At 38.1% G+C, this 21372-nt stretch overlaps 1 protein-coding gene across 5 annotated transcripts in view; it reads right to left on the minus strand.

Annotated features, from left to right (window-relative positions):
* The window catches only part of foxn3 (forkhead box N3), a 152680-nt gene that overhangs the window by 5901 nt on the left and 125407 nt on the right, over window positions 1–21372 (minus strand). For all 5 annotated transcript variants that reach the window (XM_065244820.2, XM_065244825.2, XM_065244822.2 and 2 more), the window contains one exon: window positions 3591–3699. In XM_065244820.2, coding sequence (XP_065100892.1) covers window positions 3591–3699 — 109 coding nt within the window. The remainder of the gene's footprint in view (window positions 1–3590; window positions 3700–21372) is intronic.

The following is a 21372-nucleotide window of genomic DNA, read 5'->3' on the forward strand; positions in this document are numbered from 1 at the left end:
GAAAATATCGTGCGCGCACGTAAAGCGAAAGTTTCACGTGCGCGCGCAATAGTTTCACGTGAGCACGCGATAGTTTCACGCGAGCACGCGAAACTAAACTTAGAAAAAAAATTCTGCACATGAAGGTTTTGCGTGAGCACATGAAACTAAACTATAGATTTTTTTACTCCAATGTCACCTTAGGGGCTCCGTATAAAACAATACAAATTTTCTTGAAAATAATTTATGAAAAACTTTTCATTATTTTACTCGAAGTCAACGAAAATCGAGCAGGACCAAAACATTTTACAGCTGATCGCTGTCAAAAAAGTTTAGCGATGACGTCCCAAGGATAACAGCAGCAATGACAGTGTTCTTAATATGACAAAGCAAGTGTTTTGATTAATGCCATTAATGTTTATTTTTTTAACTAAATAAATATAGAAAGATAAAATAAAATAAAAGCAAAGATGAATGCACATTTATATATTGATTTAATAGATTTATAGCATTTTGAAAAAAAAACTTATCATGGATTTAATGTACACTCTAAAAAACAAACGGTGCTATATAGCACCAAAACAGTTGCTTTGGATCGTAACGATAGAAGAACCATTTTTAGTGCCATATAGCACCGGTGAAGAACCAGTGAAGCACCAGTGAAGCACCTGTGTAGAACCATATAGTGCTATGTAGAACCATATGTGGTGCTATATGGCCCCTATATGGTTCTACACTGGTGCTTCACTGGTGTTTCACTGGTGCTTCACTGGTGCTTCACTGGTTCTTCACCGGTGCTATATGGCACTAAAATGGTTCTTCTATCGTTACGATCTAAAGCAATTGTTTTGGTGCTATATAGCACCGTTTGTTTTTTTAGAGTGTATTTTGCGGAAAAAATATCAGTTTTTATAATAAATCTTTGAAAATCAAATTATGGATTTAAATTTTTAATGTTTTTATAACCTAAAGATGCTATTTGAAACTTTGAAAACAAAAAAAAAAGGGTTTCATTTTGTCACTTTCTTGGTACAAAATTAGTCAAAATGGATTTATTGCGTTTTGGAACCAAACTCTTCAAATGTTCCCCTGTCTGTGAAATCCAAGCCAAAGTCTCAAAAACGCACTACTGTATGAAATTAGGAGCATCAAAGTTTGATTTCAATCGTTGAAATAATGTCAATATTAAAGATATCACGGTTATATTTTCACAAAATGTGCTTAGGATTTTATGTAGAAAAGAGTAAATCAAAAAGTTTATGTTAAGCCTGTCACATATACATTTTGTTCTGGTCTTGGTTTATATTGTGTCAGCATTTGACATCTGACCATGATTGAATTTGCTAAAGAAAGAACTAAAACTATTTCAGGGGTTAGAAAAAATAATCTTAAGAGCTTTTTCGCTTTCTGCCAAATATGTGCATTTATGACTCATAAATTATAGCCACGGCACAGCAGGCTAAAGAAACGCCTTCAATAATTAATGCCTAAATGCAATGTCACTCATTTTACGGGAAGCAAAGCTATTTTACTATTGTAGCCTGTCACACATAAATCGAGACGTTGAGTAGACGCCGTATACTGTATGCATGTGGTGGGAGGAGAGCTGAGGTCAGTGTTGTTTTCCACTTATCTAAGCAGCATTATTTCCTGAAACATATTTTTCATTATTTACTGACCTTGAGGCCATTCATATAGAGCAGTGCCTCTCAAACTTTTTCAAATGCACTCCCCCTTGGGTGGGGTCCCTTTCTGCCGCCAAATAAAATTCATGATATAAAACAATCTCAAATGTATCATTTTAATTAAACAAAAACATTAAAATATACAATGTAGTTCTTCATGTTAGTTCATCGTGCATTAAAAGGATAGTTCACTTTAAAATGAAAATTCTGTTATCATTTTCTTATCCTCATGTTGTTCTAAACCTGTGTGAATAATTTTTTTTTCTGGTGAACACAAAAGAAGATAATTTGGGAAATGAAGGTAAACACACAGCAGATAGTGACTATTGACTTCCATAGTAGGAATAAAAAATATGAGGGAATTTAATGGGTACTGTCAACTGTGTGCTTACCATCATTTATCAAAATATTTTCTTCATTATTCATCACAATACTTCCAAAATATATTTTTCCTACTGTGGAAGTCAATGGAAAAACTGACAACATCCTGCCCCCGAGGTAGTGCGCGTTGAGAGTTACAAATGCTTTATTTTATAAATGTATTGGTAAATGCCGAAATTAACATGAAGTAAGATGAATAAATGCTATTTAGGTATTGTTCATTGTTAGTTTATGCAAGCCAATGCATAAACCCATCGTTGACAAATCCAACCTTATTGTATATGTGTGACCTATTTTTCTTAGGTTTAAAGGGATAGTTCACCAAAAAAATTTCTTTCTTTCATTATTTACTCAGGTTGATACAAACCTGTATAAATGTCTTTGTTCTGCTAAACACAAACTAAGATATTGTGAAAAATGGTAATTAACAAACAGATCTGGGGCACCATTCACTTCCATAGTATTATTTATTCCTACACTGCAATAAATGACTTTCTTACTTAGACTTTACATTTAATTTTATATTCTTAAATCAAGATGTATTTTTTTGATAAGCAAAATGACCTAAGAAAATAAGTCTAGTTTTTAGACAGAAACTATAAAATTGAAAGGAATTTGTGCTTAAAACAAGCAAAATGATCTGCTAATAGGGTCAAAAAATTTTGCTTAAATTAATTGTTCAAGAAAAAATTAAAAAAAAAATTCTCACCCCATTGTCAGATATTTTTGCTTGTTTTAAGTTTAAATTTATTTAAATTGTTATTTTTTGTCTATAAACTAGACTAATTTTCTTAGGTCATTTTGCTCATCAAGAAAAAGCATTTTAATTTAAGAATTTTTAGAAATTTCTACTGAAAACAATACAAAAATTTTAAGTAAGAAAGTAATTTTTTGCAGTGTACAACGGAAGTGAATGGTGCCCCAGATCTGCTTTGTTACAAACATTCTTAAAAATACCTTCCTTTGTATTCATCAGAAAAAATAAATTTATACAAGTTTGGAACAACGTAAGGGTGAGTAAATGATGACAGAATTTAAATTTTTGAGTGTACTACCCCTTTCTTTCCACAGAATTTATTATAAATTAATATATTTCATAAAATATAACTGGGGCACCCCTTGCAAAATCTGCACATCCCCAGTTTAAGAACCACTAGTGTACTTGTGGTTCCAGGACTTGTAACACACAGATCTTTGAATGCAGTACCGGATGGGCACCATGTTGCAGGCACCCAATCTTATGAATGTTTCATGGCAGGTCAGTCAGTCCATGCACATCAGTCATGCCATTAAAAAACTTAGCGTATGCGATCAATAATTCATGCAACATCGTGTATGCAAGACCAAGGCTTAACCTGAAAAAGACTAGGGTGCAGTGATGCTTGCGGTCAATGAAATCTGAAGAAACACCAGCCAGACTTTTTAGCAGCACTGCAGATGCTGTGTAAGCATGATTCTGATAGGCTGATAAACCTGTCAATCACGTCATGAGTCAAACAAGAACACACACACGAGTGGAAAGTGACCTGGAGGGACATGACTGACCTTACAGCGGCAGATCTGCTCACTATAGGGTTGATGGGAAGGGGTCGGATTCCCGGGAAGAGGCCCTGGCTCATCATACGAGCTCCATTTTGGATCACTCCCTGAGGAACTGGGGATAAAGCAGAGATAATGTCCATTAAAACACACGGTACCTTCCAGGCCATGAGAGCGCAAATACGGGCACACTTCGCGTCCTCCTAATTCACCCTTAAGGAACCAATGGCATATTAGTCACATGCATCAGATACTAAATTAGAAACGTAAACAATTCTGACATTTATAAAGCCATTCATGGGTCATTTGCAGACATTCAAATGGATAGATGGATAGATAGATATATAGCTAGATAGATAGATTATTAAGTTATTCACCAAAATCACTTAATTGTATTATTTAGTATGTTTGGTTTCATTCAAATTATAAGTTATAGATTGTTTTATTTCATACATTTTCTTTGGGGGGGGGCAACAAAGAGATGCATCTTACACAAGGGGTACCACATGCCAAAAAAGTTTGAGAACCACTGAGCTAGATAGATACTGTATATAGATACTGTAGGTGGATGGATAGATTCATATGTCATTTACAGACATTGAAATGGATAGATGGATAGTTAGACAGACAGACAGACAGACAGACAGACAGACAGACAGATAGATAGATCCATAGATAGATACATAGACAGACAGACAGACAGACAGACAGACATACAGACATACAGACTGACAGACAGATGGATGGATAGACAGACACATATAGACAGACAGACAGACAGACAGACAGACAGACAGACATATGATAGGTAGACAGACACAGATAGATAGATAGATATATAGATAGATAGACAGACAGAAAGACAGACAAACAGACCGATAGATAGACAGACTGACAGACAGAGACAGACACAGATAGATGATAGACAGACACAGACAGACAGACAGACATGCAGACTGACAGACAGATAGATAGACAGAGAGACAGACAGACAGGCAGACAGACAGACAGATGATAGATAGATGATAGATAGACAGACAGAGATATAAAGATATATAGACAGACAGACAGATAGATAGACATTGACAGACAGATAAATAGATAGACAGACACAGACAGACAGACATTGACAGACAGACAGATAGACAGCAAGACAGACAGATAGGCAGAAAGATAGGCAGAAAGACAGACAGACAGACAAATAAACAGACAGACAGATAGACAGACAGACAGATATACAGCAAGATAGACAGATAGGCAGAAAGACAGATAGACAGACAGACAGACAGACAGACAGACAGACAGACATTGACAGACAGACAGACAGATAGACAGACAGACAGATTGATAGACAGAAAGACAGACAGACATACAGACAGACGGATAGACATGCAGACAGACAGACAGACAGACAGACAGACAGACAGACAGACAGACACAGACAGACACACAGACAGACACACAGATAGACAGACAGACAAACAGACAGACGGATAGACATGCAGACAGACAGACAGACAGACAGATATACAGCAAGATAGACAGACAGGCAGAAAGACAGATAGATATATAGATAGATAGATAGACAGACAGATAGATAGATAGATAGATAGATAGATAGATAGATAGATAGATAGATAGATAGATAGATAGATAGACAGACAGACAGACAGACAGACATTGACAGACAGACACAGACAGACAGACAGACATTGACAGACAGACAGACAGATTGATAGACAGATAGGCAGAAAGACAGAAAGACAGACAGACATACAGACAGACAGACGGATAGACATGCAGACAGACAGACAGACAGACAGACAGACAGACAGATAGATAGATAGATAGATAGATAGACAGACAGACACAGACAGACACACAGATAGACAGACAGACAAACAGACAGACGGATAGACATGTAGACTGACAGACAGACAGACAGACAGACAGACAGACAGACAGACAGACAGACAGACAGACAGATAGATAGATAGATAGATAGATAGATAGATAGATAGATAGATAGACAGACATACTGACAGACAGATAGATAGACAGACATATAGACAGATAGATAGACAGACAGACAGACAGACTGACATATAGACTGACAGACAGATAGATAGACAGACAGATGATAGATAGACAGACAGACTGACATACAGACTGACAGACAGATAAATATTCCAACAAAAACTGTAACCATGAACCCAATGAAAATGAATAGCTTTCCTCTGTAAAGGAAAAATGTAGACAGCGCTATAGAGTTATTATATACGAGTTAAAGTCTATAGAGTTAAAGTTATAAATAAGTGTAGACAGATGATAAAAAATAAAAAGGAAATAGTCCAGACATATGATAAAATAGAAAACAAGGCTGTGGTGCGGTCTGAATTGAACAGGGATTTTTTTATACCCGGTGTAGTAAATTGGTGGGTTGATTTTACAGGGAAGTGGGCTGTTATTTGATTGTTTGCTTTCTTCCAGGCTGTTTGCCTGTAGATAATGCTACAAGTCCTCACTTTATTTTGAATTATCTCTCTGGATGCTCCCACAAGTGCACTGTATTCATTTTTATACCTCCAGATAATGCAAGAAGTATTACATTACATATTCACATTTATATCAAAGCGACTTACTGCATTCAGCTCACAGTAACACACATTGTATTCGGTATTGACCCTTTGGATACTAGTAAGTAGTTGGCTTACATAACATGCGATCAACCCTTTGAGATGTGAACCTACAGCCTTTATATCATCTCTCTATAGACCATCACATGATAACAACGCAAAAGTTCATGGGTTTAATACCAGGGAACATGCAGAGTGATAAAATGCATACCTTACAATGCACTTTGGATGAAAGCATCTACTGATGCATAATGTAAATAAAAAGTGCTTAAGAGCAGCTTACTTCTTTAATAAATGCCAACCGGCTACTGTGTTTTTCTATGTCCGAGTCTGGAAAACTAACCTAGACGTGTAGCAGATGGCAAACACAAAAAAACGACAAAATAACCATCCATTCAGGATCCAGCACACTGATCTGCCCATTAGGCAGGAGCATTGTTGCCTTGGCAACCCGTCCTCCTATGCATGCCATAGTTTCGGATCTGAACTAGGTGACAATGAATTGTGGTCGGGAAGCTAAAAGGAACATCTGGGCTGGCTGGGTGCCCCTTCCACCCCCCCATCCCTGAGGGAACACGCTGCCGTAACAAGGTGAAGCGATGCCCTGTGACAGAGGCCGTCCCAGCTAACCAAGTGTGCAATGTGAATTGACAGAGATGTGCGGCTCTCCACCAATTAATGTGGATGGGCAAGCAAACTGAATGGTTAATGATCTCGCCCCATTGTAGGCGGATCGTGTCAAGCCATCCATCCAGGCATCAGAAACAACAGCGGGGCACAAAGGAAGTCGCGTTCGCCGTGTGGCCAAATCAGAAAGTCAGTGCCAGCTTTTGTGCCTATCTTTTATGTGAATGAGAGCATTAACCAACGCTGAATAAAGAGTTAGCTGGCTCAATAGAAAGAAATCTAGATCTACAATAGTGGTGAACGGTTTTATGTAAGCATCATTGATGGAGGTTTTCTATGCAGATATAATGCTGCGTTTAACAGCAGGTATAGTTGTACAATTAATGGGAGAAATAAACTGTTTATTACAGTATTTCCATTAAGCTTTATTCTTCTAGCGTGTTATTTACAATTATGTTTAAAGTGATCGCAGATGTGTGCATGTGCATATGAATGCAAAGGTAAATTTAAATCAGTTACAATGCATTAGCTATTTGCAGTCTGATCCACAGCTTTATTACACCCCTACTTTGAAAGAGAGTGGCAAGACGAAACTACTGTAAAATGCTTCCAATATAATGAAAAAAGCATAAACATGATGTAAATAAGAGATTTATTGCGTAATATAAATAGCTTTGTTTATTATAACTAGAGTGCATTGCAACACATTATTAAACACACAGAGAAATGCATGCACCGTAGAAAGCATCTGGCTGCCAATATAAAAGTTATGGGTTTGATTCCCAAGGAAGACAAAATATATTGCATGAATGCAATGGATAAAAGCTGAAGACAGCTGACTTGATAATTTGCATGATGGTTTGTTATTATTTTGTACTGTTATGGTTTATGGTTAGGTTTGGCAGCCCGTTCTCCATCTATCTAACCAGCCATTGCAAGGTTTGTCCACCAGGAGGAGTCATTCACAAAAAAGCAGAAAACGTCCAAAGTCATGTTATCTTAATGACTTTTAAGCCGATACTACACAATAATGACACCACTTCAGACACAAATTCATTTCCAATTAAAGTGTATAAAGGCACTCCGGATTTCTATAAGAGCAGCATGCATTTGTAAATATAATCCATATGTCCAATCCAGGGGTCTCCAACCTTTTTGTGAGCAAGGGCTACCACAATGGATAAAACAATCTGGAGGGCAAATTTTTGATATAGTCTACTTTTTATTTGACTAGTTGATATGTTTTAGTATTGTTTAAAATGCATAAACCAAGGCAAGCTAATATAAAAATATGTAATAAATAAATATTACAATTGAGACCATTAATAGAATGTGCTTTGGCGGGCACCTCACAGACTCTGTGCGGGCTACCTGGTTGGCACCATCGGGCACCACTTTAGAGACCCCTGCTCTAATCACACTGCGGATGACATTGGTATGAATGAATTTACTTTAAAACCTCATTCACAGCGGTCGATCCCTCGATCAGATCTGAGCTTTCCTGACAGGATCCGTCCTTGAGCAAACTGCACACTCGGTGAGACGGGGCTGCTTATACAAAGAGTTTCAGGGTAAGAGTGCTTTTGACCATTGTGTTGGCACAATATTGCCGGGGGCTGCGTGATTCGTACGTTTGGGCCTATGACACGCACCGCTACCTCTGTAGAGAGCGCGCTTCTTTACTAACAAAAGCAAAACAGCAGGGACTCCGCATCCTCTCAAGAACCAGCCAACGCACATGGACTCTATGGCCACTGGGCTTCTTTCTGAATGCACACCGGTGTACTGAAGGAGCTTTGTGTGCATTGGCACACTTCTGTGAAAACAAGTTCAAGTAAGCAAGACCACAGGACGTAAAGTATAAAGCGGCTAACGAAAAGATCAGGATGTAGCTGTGCAGGAAAGTCCTCGGATTTAAGGCTACAAAATTTTATCACCACTGCAGAAATCGGATGAAAAAGTTCACACACCATCAAAAGTGCTTTACCATACAGCCAAAAATGGAGCACCAATATTTTATGTATTTTTATTTATACTTTTCACGTTCCTTAAATAATTTTACACTGCGAATGTATTAAGGTTAAGCACGGAATTAAAAAGGTCAACAAAGGCAGGCAAGTCCACTGCCAAATTAGCCATCACAAAAGCACCGACTCTTGACTTCAATTTCTTTTGTTCAGGTTTTGGTACTGAGCTCCACGTCTGGTGCCAAATGGTCCTCTCTCATTCCAGAACAGGAGATTGAGCCATACATACGCTGGCTGATATGATGTGAGCTCCAGGAATGTCTGCGCTCTCTGCCAGGCCATGAATATCTGATTCAACGAGCATAAAGAATCCAGATTATCTCCAGCAAGACTTAATGGTGACTACAGCTTTATAAAACAGTGGCAGAATAACATGCATTTACATGCCTCCACGCCCGGTTATTTAATCTAATGCTGGATCCAGCGGAATCACTCCTCTAGGGTATAATGAGAGAGACACGGGGAGAGAGATACAGTAAAGATGAATAAAGAGAGTGAATGAAAGAATAAAAGCGGTGGCAAATGCAGAAGACAAATTTCCTATACTATAAACCTGGCACCTGCTGGTGTGCAATAAAGCCCATGCATTTAGCTTAATTCTTTTCTAAGACGAACTATATAGGGCCACAGATTGGATTTAGGGAATCGGTTTTCAGCTCAAATATTTTCACTGTGATGAATGTCAACATTAGACGGAATTAAAAGGCTGGAGAAGTCAAGTGATGCACGGCTTTCTTGAGGCGTCGAGGCAGGAACCACACTGTAAAGCGGTGCCTACGTCTTTAACAATTCTCCATTGCATCGGCTGCAAACCTCTCGGCCTGGGTGATGGATTCCCGGGTCATTGTGAAGACACACATAGCAGATTAACCCACTCTTTCAAAGACAGATTAAAAAGTCACAATACCATAATGGTTAACAGGCAGATCACACCTAAAGTAATATTTTATTGGGAGGGGTTGCGGTTTTATAGCTCAAGAGATTAAACAGTTTCCCATTTATAATGCATTTAAGTATTACATTACTTTCTTATTAGATATACTGTAAAAATAAGATTGCTGTCATAAAGTAAGGGACAAACATTTACAGTTCTCATACATACAGTATAGAGATATTAAATTAATAACTTAATTATTATTATTATTAGCTCTAAGTAAAACATGAGAAATGTTTGAGATCATACACTACTGTAAATTTGAGTTCAAAGGGATTAACCCAACCCGTTGGGATGTAATTTTAACCTACAGTGTGATGGGGTGTTTCAACCCAAAATGCTGGTTTGTTTTAAACCATTGTTGGGCCAAATGTAAAATTTTCTTGATTAACTCTTTCCATGCCAGCGTTTTTAAAAAAAGTTACCACATTGTAAAAAATACTTTGCTGCCTTAAAATTTTTTGTTGAATCAACTCGGATTTACAAGTCATTTCAACTTACTATTATTTATCTTGACTAGAGATGAGTTATTATAACTACAGATGAGTCGTTATAACTTATAACTTTAAGGCACCAAAGTTTTTTTTACAGTGCAGCCAGCGCCAGCATTTTTCATGATTTTCACAAAAGTTTAATGCCTTCCAGAAAATGTTCTTCTTTAAATATATAAAATATATCAAATTAAAAAGAAACGACCATCTGCTTTAAAAAAAAACTGTTTCATCCCATCTTTATTTTTTATTTTTTTATCACCACCTCTCACTACCAAATTTTGAGCAAAAAGCTAAGATAATTGCATTTTTGTACACTGTAAAAAATTATTCCTTGAGTTTACTCATTTTTTAAGGTAAGTGGTTGCAATCAATTTATTTAAGCTACATTTAAACAAAAAAGATTAGTAAAGTAAAAAAAAAAAAAAAATTACTTTACTAATCTTTTTTGTTTAAATGTAGCTTAAATAAATTGATTGCAACCACTTACCTTAAAAATACTGAGTAAATTCAATGACTCATTTTTTTCAGTGTAAAGGACTTTTGATATAGATCAGATTTAGAGTGATTATCAAAACATACATGGAGTTTGAACCGTTTGCCCTAAAGGGATACTTCTGGGTTGCTTCTTGGGTAAAAGCGCAACCTGGTGGATAATAGCGGAAATACGGATTGCCGTAAAAACTCATCATTGGCGATTTAACTCGTCAATGGCAGGGAAAAAGTTAATTTAACCCAATAGATGTGTTTGTTCCTTTTTTGACTGGATGCTGGGTTCAAAATAACTAGAGGTCGACCGATAGTGGATTTTATCAATACCGATAACTAGGTTGGTCCGTACTTGCCGATAACCGATTAATCGACTGATGGTTTTTAAAATGGATGCTGGATAAAAACAAACATGACTTTCAAAGTAAAAAAGTGATGAATTATATGACGAAAATAATAAAACACACCGTACTTAACCCTGAAAATGTGGCAAACGAAATAAATGTATAAATAAAAATATATTAATTATATTAATAATTAGGGCTGTCAAAAAATGTATCACGATTAATCACATACAGTACAAAATAAAAGTTTGTGTTTGCATAATATGTGTGTGTACTGTGTGTATATATTATGTATAAATAAATACACACTTACATGTATGAATTTAAGAAAATGTTTATTTATTTATAATTTTAACTTTATTTATATTTATAATATTAAAAAAATTAAAATATATATAAATGTTTCTAAAATACAAACATTAATGTGTGTGTATTTATATATATAAAATAATTGCACACAGTGCACACACATAAATTATGCAAAAAAACTTTTTTTTGTATGCGATTAATCGCAATTAATCTTTTGACAGCCCTATTAATAATTATTGAGCTAAATACTCTCATTGGTAACATTGAAATTACATAAATGTATATTATATGTGTAGTCTTGTACTTTATTTGCTTCTGTTTTAACACTTAATGATTATCGAATCAAAATAACAAAAGATGTATTACAGCGATGATAAAAAAGAACTACAATCAGATTATGATTTGTTGGAAATGTTAATGTGGCCGACAGCTGCATATAGTTTGCTTTCTCTTGTTATTAACTTAAAATATGCAGCTTAGCCGGCTAAGTCATGGATATAGTAACTAGCTGGATTAACATGATTGCAAATAAAAGTTAATAATCATGAGATTAAAAATTTGCGTGTATTTTTGTGTAACCCAACAAACGTAGGTTCCTGTTGTTGTTTCTCTTTGCTAATGCACCATGTAGTCAGCAAATTAAAGGCAGGATTTTTTTAAAACAAGAGTCGGGTCGAGTACAAAACACACTTGTAGCCAATCAGCAGTAAGGGGCGTGTCTACTAACCGACATCATTGCCTGGGTTGCGAATGTGTGGGGCGGGTCTATCAAAAGAAGGTCCAGATTCTATTGGGGTAGGGGCGTGTTTGATTAGGTGATTTCAAATGTCAACATTGGCTTTCAGAGATCATACACCCTGACTTTAATCACTTCATAAAGATATGAAGCAATGGAACAACTATCAACATGGATTTTTGTTAGCCTGTTGTTCCAACTATCAGTGTGAATTAATCGGCAAAACGTATTAATCGGTCTACCTCTAAAAATAACCCAGCATTTTTAGAGTATATTAAATATGACTTTTTAATTTTTATCTCCAAATATGAGATCTGATATGAGACACACGCATGACAAGTGGGTTTAAAATCTCAGACCATTTGCTCGATATTCAACCTCACTGTCTAGAAAAAACAATGAAAAAACTGAAACTATTTGTGATTTTTTTTCTTATATGCACTCATGTGGGCTTCAGAGAGTTGCATTTTGTTCTTAGAAGAACCACAGTGACTGCCACATCACAACACTGAATCAAAGACTTGGAAGAGCTTGTGGGTTTCCAAACATGATGCCATTTATGGATGTAATTTCGGGAGGAGCTGCTGTCAGTACGCTGGCAGGGATCGAAGGGCTCTTTGTAGGTCACGCTGTGACAAGTGACCTCCCTAGGGACTAATCTTCCTCTCGCTGCTTCACAACTATTTACGAAGCTGCCATGGCAGCCCGTCCACCCCGCATCCGGCACTTAGCGAGCGTCGGATTCTTCCTCTCGCCACCGTGACCAGGAGCAAGGTCAGTGGAAAGATAAATAGTACACAGGTCTCTGCGTTACGCAACTTTCCCTCTGAATTAACACTTGACAGAAAGCAGATGCAAGCGAATGAAGAACGCTCTTTTAAAGTCAGCGAGCTGAGCGATCGCTGGTGCTCATTTAAAGAGAGGCGGGCGAGATGCCAGCGCATGTTTTGAAGGCTCAGTGTGTGAGCTCTCTTTGATTTTGCAGACAAATGAACATCATGGCGGAGCGCTTGAATAATATCTATTATTTACAGGGTGGAGACCTGGCGCTCGTTTAGGTGGCGGGATCTGATGGGCTTTTAGCACGCGCTGGTGTGAGCGCAAATTTAACGACACCTTGTACTCCGTGTGCCTGCTTGTTTGCGTCAGGGCCTCGGGGTTGAGCGTCTTTAAATGGCACGACTTCAAACATAATAGGCGTTTATACCAATAAACCCATAGTTGAGGTTGAGGTATTTTTTAATAACCAAACAAGTTGAAAACAATATAAAAGCAGTGCAGAGATTAACATCAAGGCAGGATAGCTTAAGGCCGTCTATGCTGGAAGCCATCACCTTAAAATGATCACCTACAAACCAACAGTTAAACTGTTGAATTTATTTGTTGTCTACTACATTTAGTGGAAATACAAATAAAACCGGCTTTTTATAGACTTGCTAAATTTTTTTTTATTTGAACTCTTTCCCCGCCAGCGGTTTTTTTTTAAGTGGCCAGCCAGCGCCAAATGTAATGCCTTCCAGAAAATGTTCTTCTTTAAATATATAAACATACAGTAAATCAAATGAAATAACAAACAAAACAAAACAAAAACGTTTCATCCTACATTCATTAGTATTATTAATACTTTTTTATCACCTCTCTAATATGGGTCGGTTTCTTCAAAAACAACAAATTTTGAGCAAAAAGCTGAGATAATTCCCTTTTTGTGAAGGACTTTTGATAGAGATCAGATTCAGAGCGATCCTCAAACATACACGGACATGCAGCTGTTTGCAGAGCACCACCTGGTGGATAATAGCGGTATTACAGATTACCGTAAATACTCGTCATTGGCAGGGAAAGAGTCAAAAATTTAAATGGCCGTCCACCAACTGACTACGTTTACATGCACCCTCATAATGCGATTAAAATGAAATTTTGGAAATATTGTGATTAAACGTTATCTCATGTAAACAAAGTACTTCGATCAAAATAATGCAATTTAGCTCATAAACGCAGCAAGCATAAAACACTTGAACAATTGAATTTAAACGGCACTAACTTAAGTGTGCATGTGTTTTGTCCTACCCGTTCTCACCAAGATGCGTACAAATGACACGCAGTGTGAAAATCGTGCAATAGATACGCCAAATTCCGATTTTGCGTGCATATGATACGCCAGTCCTTCCCATTCACTTATATGGCTAATCGTTTCGTGACGTTTTATTTATTGTTTTCTCATTTGTTTTCTGTTTTTTAAACCATTTTCGCTTGGGTTTAGGGTTAGATTTCACATTTGTTTAAGCAGGTTATTTAATATACAGGTTTCTCTAAGTTTTTGTCTATATTTAAGCCATGGTCGCTTGGAGTTGGGGTTAGAGTTGGGGTTTGGGTTAGGATGTCATTTTTATATAACAAAAAGTTGTTCTAACCCTAAACCCAAGCGAAAATGGTAAAAAAAACAGAAAACAAATGAGAAAACAATAAATAAAACGTCACGAAACGATTCGCCATATAAGTGAATGGGAAGGACTGGCGTATCATATGCACGCAAAATCGGAATTTGGCGTATCTATTGCACGATAATCACACTGCGTGTCATTTGTACGCTTTTTGGTGAGAATGGGTTGGTTTTGTCACACATCTTTAGCACGGATATTCAGTAAACTTGACATTAGGAAGTTTTCCTGAACTCTGTCAACACGACTCAATGTCAAAGAGTGTGTTATCAGCATATAAAACCATCACACGGGGAGAAAGCGTTAACGCTTGACGGAAGGCTTGTCTTAAGCGTTGCCAACAGCCAATCACAGTGGCCGCAACACATGCTCCGGTCTTGCATAGACGTAATTGGCTGGCTCGCACTAGGTTATTTGCATAAGGCAATCTGATTGGCTGATGCACACGTTGGCACTTGAAAACGTGAAAAATGTTCAACAGTGATGCAACGTTGGCGGATCCACAATTCAGTTCGGCAATGCATGATGTCACCTATTAAAAGTAAATGAGAAGCGTTACCGCTGACGCCCCGTGTGAATGTACCGTTACGGACAATGTTGTGTATTTCTGTGTTCAATGACGGCACTGAATAACGAAATACACCCATAGGGGGACCTGCGGTGTTTGTAAATAAAAACGGCTCATTCTAATGTAATTAAAGCGTAACTAAACCCCTGGTCAGAGCCTGACTCCACCCACCGGCAATATTTGAAAAATGCAAGAAAAGTGGGCTGATCCCAAGGAGATAGAGGGGACGAACTAAGTGTGTGGTGAGATCGTAACAAGGGCGTGATGATCTTGAACCTGCTTACATCATGAGTCATTTTTTGGACCCACCATCCAATAGGAAAATTCAACTGTAGTAGCCACCGTTCAACCTGAAGAGGGCAGCACTCAGACGTTTTTACACCATATATTGTAGTATTGAAACACTTTACATCCAAATGTCAAAAAACTTACTTAAATCAATGAACAGCACTAATAAAGCCCCATTCTTACAGATCATTAACTAAAACAGTTGGTTTAGGGTTTAGTTACTCTTTAAACAATACAATTCATTACTTAAGGTCTTTATACACCACTGATAATATAGTTATTTATATTATATTGCATTTCTGTCAAGAGATCCTTCTTAACGTTTCCCAATGCACCTTTAATGTAAAAAAAAAAATTAAACAGTGCCCAGAAACAGACCTATATGCGAGTTGTGCTATGTGAATAATATCTACAATTATTAGCAAATAATAAAAATAAAAAACCTGCATGTAAACAGGAGTGAAGAGGTTTACTGGAGTCATGTAAACATCTCACTGCGGTTAAGTCTTTACTCTGATTATTGGAAAAAAATCACATTATTGGTTTACATGTAAACATCCTAACCTATTCAATGTTATAATAGATTATAGATTATAATATGCACACTGTTCCTTCGCACAAGTACAGTGAAAACATCAGGAGTAAATTAAGCTGTCATTTCGATGTCAAGACAGTCACACCGTCGAATCGTTCACTTTCGATTGTATAGATTTGCAATTTGGATTCACACGAGCAGCTGTCCCAGTTAAGCAATGAGCCAGAGCGCCGTATTGACCCCCCATCTGGAGTAAAAAAAGGTCAATTATCATTTTTATAATGATGTGGATGGGGATTCGCTTGTTTTCACGAACAACTAAGCTTAATTGCGCAGTTAATAATATAAAAACCTTCCCTGTGTTGGCAAACACTGGTAAATAAGGGAGAGACCGATACTTAAGCTAGACTGAGAAAGTAAAAAGGGAAAGAGAAATAATATATCCAAAGGGGCCAGAAACCCTGTCAGACATCTAGTGTTGTTTTTGTTTCCAAAATGTAGTACACAGCACGGTAAAATCTGGGCACTTTTTAACAGCTGGTTTAAAAAATAAACACAATTTATTGTCCTGTCTATTTTCGTAAAATTAAAGCAACGTCTTTATCTGCAGGTACATCGCACACAACCCAAAAACAAATTTTACAGCCATGAATAAACACACTAAACATGCTTGTGTGCATGCTGTCACATGGTCTGTGTTTATATCCGATACTTGCTCTAATTCAGAAAGGAGACAGTAATTTCCCTCAGGTGCCCGCCTCGGGTCCCGCTGTGGTGCGTAGGCTTGGGTTGTGCTTGGAGATTAAAGGCTTACAGTTGCCACATTAGCTGTTAAATGAATCCCGCTCTGTCACCGGCAACAGGGCCACCTAGTAGTCAAATACATTTTACTGTATCTTAGCCCACCCCTTTGTCTACACATTTGCTTTAACATGCTATCACATGCAATTTATACTATTTGTATGCTAAACTGTATTTTTATATTATATGTTGTTGCTTGTAGGCATTTTATTTGTAGATTTTAAAATCTATTTCTCAGTGCAAAAGTCATTTATATTTTTGCCTATTAATAAGTCAGTTTTCCAAGAGAAGAGATGCAGCTTCCCAATTTATCAGGTCAGGAACACACACACATTTTGATGGGCAAATTAAAAACCCATCAAAACTCCAAATCAGCTCGCTGTTGTTTTGTGTATGGGGTGCTAAGTTACCCAGCAGTACCCCACAGGAGGGGTTGTGTTGATTTCTCTTTCTGCATGTCGATACTTGCTAGTGGAGCGTGAAAAACCTCAGCGTCCACTCGAACGGTTCCTCACCAACCCTCCATACTTGAAATCCCTGAATGAAGACTGTGGGTGGTGCGGCGAGTCAAGCGCACATCAGTCGGCCCCTGTCGGCCCCTTTGGGACACGCCCTTGTCGTAATGACCCTGTCTGCGGGTTGTTCTTCTAAAACCCAGCAGATAAGCCACTCGCGCCTGTGTTCTTTATGAGCCTCTAATGGCCTCCTCACGCATGAGTAGAGATTAAAACAGTACAGCGTGTTTGCTTTCCTTCCCCCATCACTAACACACACATTTTCACGCTGGTCAAATCCTTTCCCTGACATCATTAAAGAGATAGTTCACCTAAAACCGCACTATATTGCCGGTCAATGAGGATGATGATAAAATGAAGATTCAGTGCATGACTACAGTATCTGTCTATCTCTCAAGCAAAGCTCTTTTTAACCTTTAGAAGACTTGAAATATAGCGCAATAATCTCACTATTATGGTGCCTTTTACAAAATTTTAAGTTGACAGCTTGGGTTCAATTTCTATCTGATTTTACAGTTTTTCTCAGTTGCTTTGAAACTTGGGGCCCTATCTTGCACCCAGCGCAATTGAGTTTGTCAGTGACGCATGTATCATTCGTATTTTGCACAGGCGCACAACGGGTTTTTCCCTCCACAGACGCACGTCGGCAAACTAGGGAATGAACTTGCACTCCCTGGGCGGTTCAGCGCAAAAAAGGAGGCGTGTTCCGGCGCAAACCATCCCTGATGCTATTTTGCAGTTTCAAAAAACAATTGCGCCAGTTTGTTGTTTGGCTGTATTACGTTCATTTTATGTAAATAATCATTAAAATGTTTTCATAAGAAACCTTAATGTATGTGAACTTGATTTGTAAGTGTACTTTGGGGTTGGGCTTGCGTTTCTTGGCTTTTAGCGGTGAGGGTGGTCGCAGCAATGTCCTTGCCTGCGTCAGGTCCTGTGTGGATGCAGATCCACCTCCCGTTACACGGCGTGGCCGATTTATGCTGGCAAGCTTGGGATTCCCCCGTCTCCTGACATCATTGTAGCGCTTGCAGCACAACGCCCTGGGGATGCCAGCTGATGAGACATTTGCGGCTATTTCCTCCCACGCCTGGTAAACCGACGCTGATTTGGGCGGGTTTCTCCTATCCCCATACAAAACAACTTCTCTTTCTTTGACTGCTTTTACAAGAACGTCAGTCTCCTCGGCTGTGAACCGCTCCTGGTGTGCGCCTGGTAAATCCGTCATAATAATAGCAACCCGCCATGGAACTTGCGCACTTGCGTTTCAAGGGAATGTTGGATGACGTTCTGATTGGTTTATTTGACGTTACGCCCAAACCACACCTATGAATAATGAACCTACTTAAGACCAACCCCTTATTGATTTGCACCCGCCGCAAGAGTTATTTCTCCTGCCGGGAAAATAGCAACAGCGCCCAAGATCCGCCCACAAAGTCACTTGCGCTTTGCGCTTTGCACTTGCGTTTCAGATCGTTAAAATAGGGCCCAAAATGTCAAAATTCAGCAATTTATCAATTCAGTTCACATTTACCAAAAAAACCTATGAAAAACAAACTTACAGTACGGATTATGACACAAAGGTCAACAACTTTGCATGGCATGCCTTGTACGATCAACTAATTCCTAAATGTTTTGAGGTGTTGGGCTACTCAACTGAAAACCAGTATAATGTATTTTAATGAAAATGACATAAGCAACTGTCAATTGCAATTGTATATAATCATCTGCATGATTGTATTTCTAAAACAATGATAATTTGCTTTTATGTTTTGCACAACTGACTTGAAAAAAGTATTAATTTCTGATCAGAGAAATGCTCCAAAAGCGACAGAAAAAAAACGGATCAACCTATATTCACCCAAAAGTGAAAAATCTCTCATAATTCAATCAAATATTAATAATTCACGCACATCTCATGAATAAAAACATGCATTCTGTATGACGAGATGCACAAAAAGCAATGAGATTTGAAGTTATCGACGTGCCGCCATGTTTGAATGTATCGCCCAGTTCTGCTTGTTTATAGAAATAAGCTCAAAATTTGTCTTTTTCATTTATTTATTTGACAGAAGTGACTTAAAAGATATGGACTACTGGATTAAAATATACATTTGTGCTCCTGGGGTTCAAACCCATAACAATTTGCGCTGTAAGTGCAATGCTGAGCCACAGAAAATATTAATTGTTTTCTCTAACAAATATATAATTTCACCACAGAAGACATTTTTTTACCCGCTGGTGTCATATTTTTATGACGGATGTGCTTGTTGGGGCTTCACCCTTTTGAGTAGCATTTAAAGTCATGGTTCACCCAAAAATAATCTTTCTGGCATCATTTACTCACCCTTAACTTGTTACATTCTGTATACATTTCTTTGCTCCGTGAACACAAAGGAAGATATTTTGAGCAATGTTTGTAACCAAACCATTTCTGAGCACCATAAACTTCTATAGTATTTGTTTTTTCTACAATGAAAGTCATTGGTGCTCCTGTTTTTGGCTTCACTACAAATATCTTCTTTCGTTAAGCAAATCTTAAGCAAGTTTTTCATTTTCGGGAGATTTTTCTATAAAATTCTTTGTATATTCAACTCAAGAAAGAAATTCATATACATGTGGAATGGCATGAGGGTGAGAATTTTTTTGTTGTTGTGTGAACTATCCCTAAGACTCGGTGTACAGATGCCTACAAAGCAATGGAAATAAAAGAGCTGTCAGGCACAGTCACTCCCTTCTCTATTTTTTATTTTGGGGTCTGCTCTTAAAACAGGGCAGTGTGTTGAGGTGGATGAATAATTGAGTGGCTCTTTAAGACATAAGGGTAAGATCTTGGACCTCTTCCTTTCTCTCACTTCCTTTCGCTTCCCTGGTCGGGGCTTGCCATTGCCATGGCAACCTCTCACATTTCACATACTTGAGAAAAGTATTTAATGCATCGGTCGGGGCTAAAACAGGAAATAGTGCTCTGATGTCAGTCGTGGCCCAGTAATAGAAACCAGACGCATGGTGGCAACCGTAAGCATGGACGTAGCACTAAATGTATTACACACATACACATTCACTTAAGTAAATATACTCACACTTGCTGATAGCAGGTGGTGTAAAATCATAATACGTAGCCCCTGACTTCACTGTGTATTTATAGAAGCTACTGTAATGGGGGCGTACTTTATATAACAAGCAAACATTTCTGAAAATGATTCCTAAAGCCAGGCTAAGCCACTGTTTCAAGGTCTGCAGATTGTGCAGTTTGCCTTGCGACCGCCACGCTCCAATCCACTTCATACTGACCTCAGAGCCACCGCGAGCCGATACAGGGAGAGTTATGAGGTGAACTAGAGGGAACAGATAAGACCTTGAAGCCAAGGATGGTTTATTTGTTTTGCCTTTACAGTAAAGAGAACATAAAATAGAGCGAGAAAATCTTTGAAGGGCATGTCAGTGCGTCTCATGTAGCAGTGTGAAGCGCAAGGCATGTTTTATCTTCGATCATGCACACAGAACAGGCGGGCAAATCTTTTCGGTCACACCTCCGTAGCGAAGCCGCCAAACCGGGCGCTGGTGTAGCGCTGTGATTGTTAAGTGCAGACAGCTTTACAATGGCAGCCTTCAATAAACTTTACACATTCCACAGAGCAATTAGCATGAGCCATGCCACTTGACAATTTCAATTTACTCAGGAAGACGCAACACCCATGAACCTCCGTCTGAGAGACGGGCGAGAAAACAATGCAGAGAACAGACGCTTTTCCGTCAGTCTCGGAGATGAGCGCTCGCCGGCTCTAAAAGACCAAAGATGTTCTCCTGATTAATGCCTCTTGGTCTATTCTGCCTAGTCCCTGTCTTTCTCCCTGTTTTTTTCTTTTTCCAAATGGAAAGATTGAATCAACGGAGGAAAAAAGCTTTCGGAGGTGACAACCTAGACACAATTAGCGGAGCTTGCTAAGGAAAACGTCACTATGTCACTCATAGTCAGCATTGTGATTTTTTTCAAAATACAATTTGGACTAAAAGGGAAAAATATCTGGTCTGGTATAAACAAAGTGG

The sequence above is a fragment of the Paramisgurnus dabryanus genome, chromosome 17, assembly GCF_030506205.2.
Source record: "Paramisgurnus dabryanus chromosome 17, PD_genome_1.1, whole genome shotgun sequence".
NCBI lineage: Eukaryota > Metazoa > Chordata > Actinopteri > Cypriniformes > Cobitidae > Paramisgurnus > Paramisgurnus dabryanus.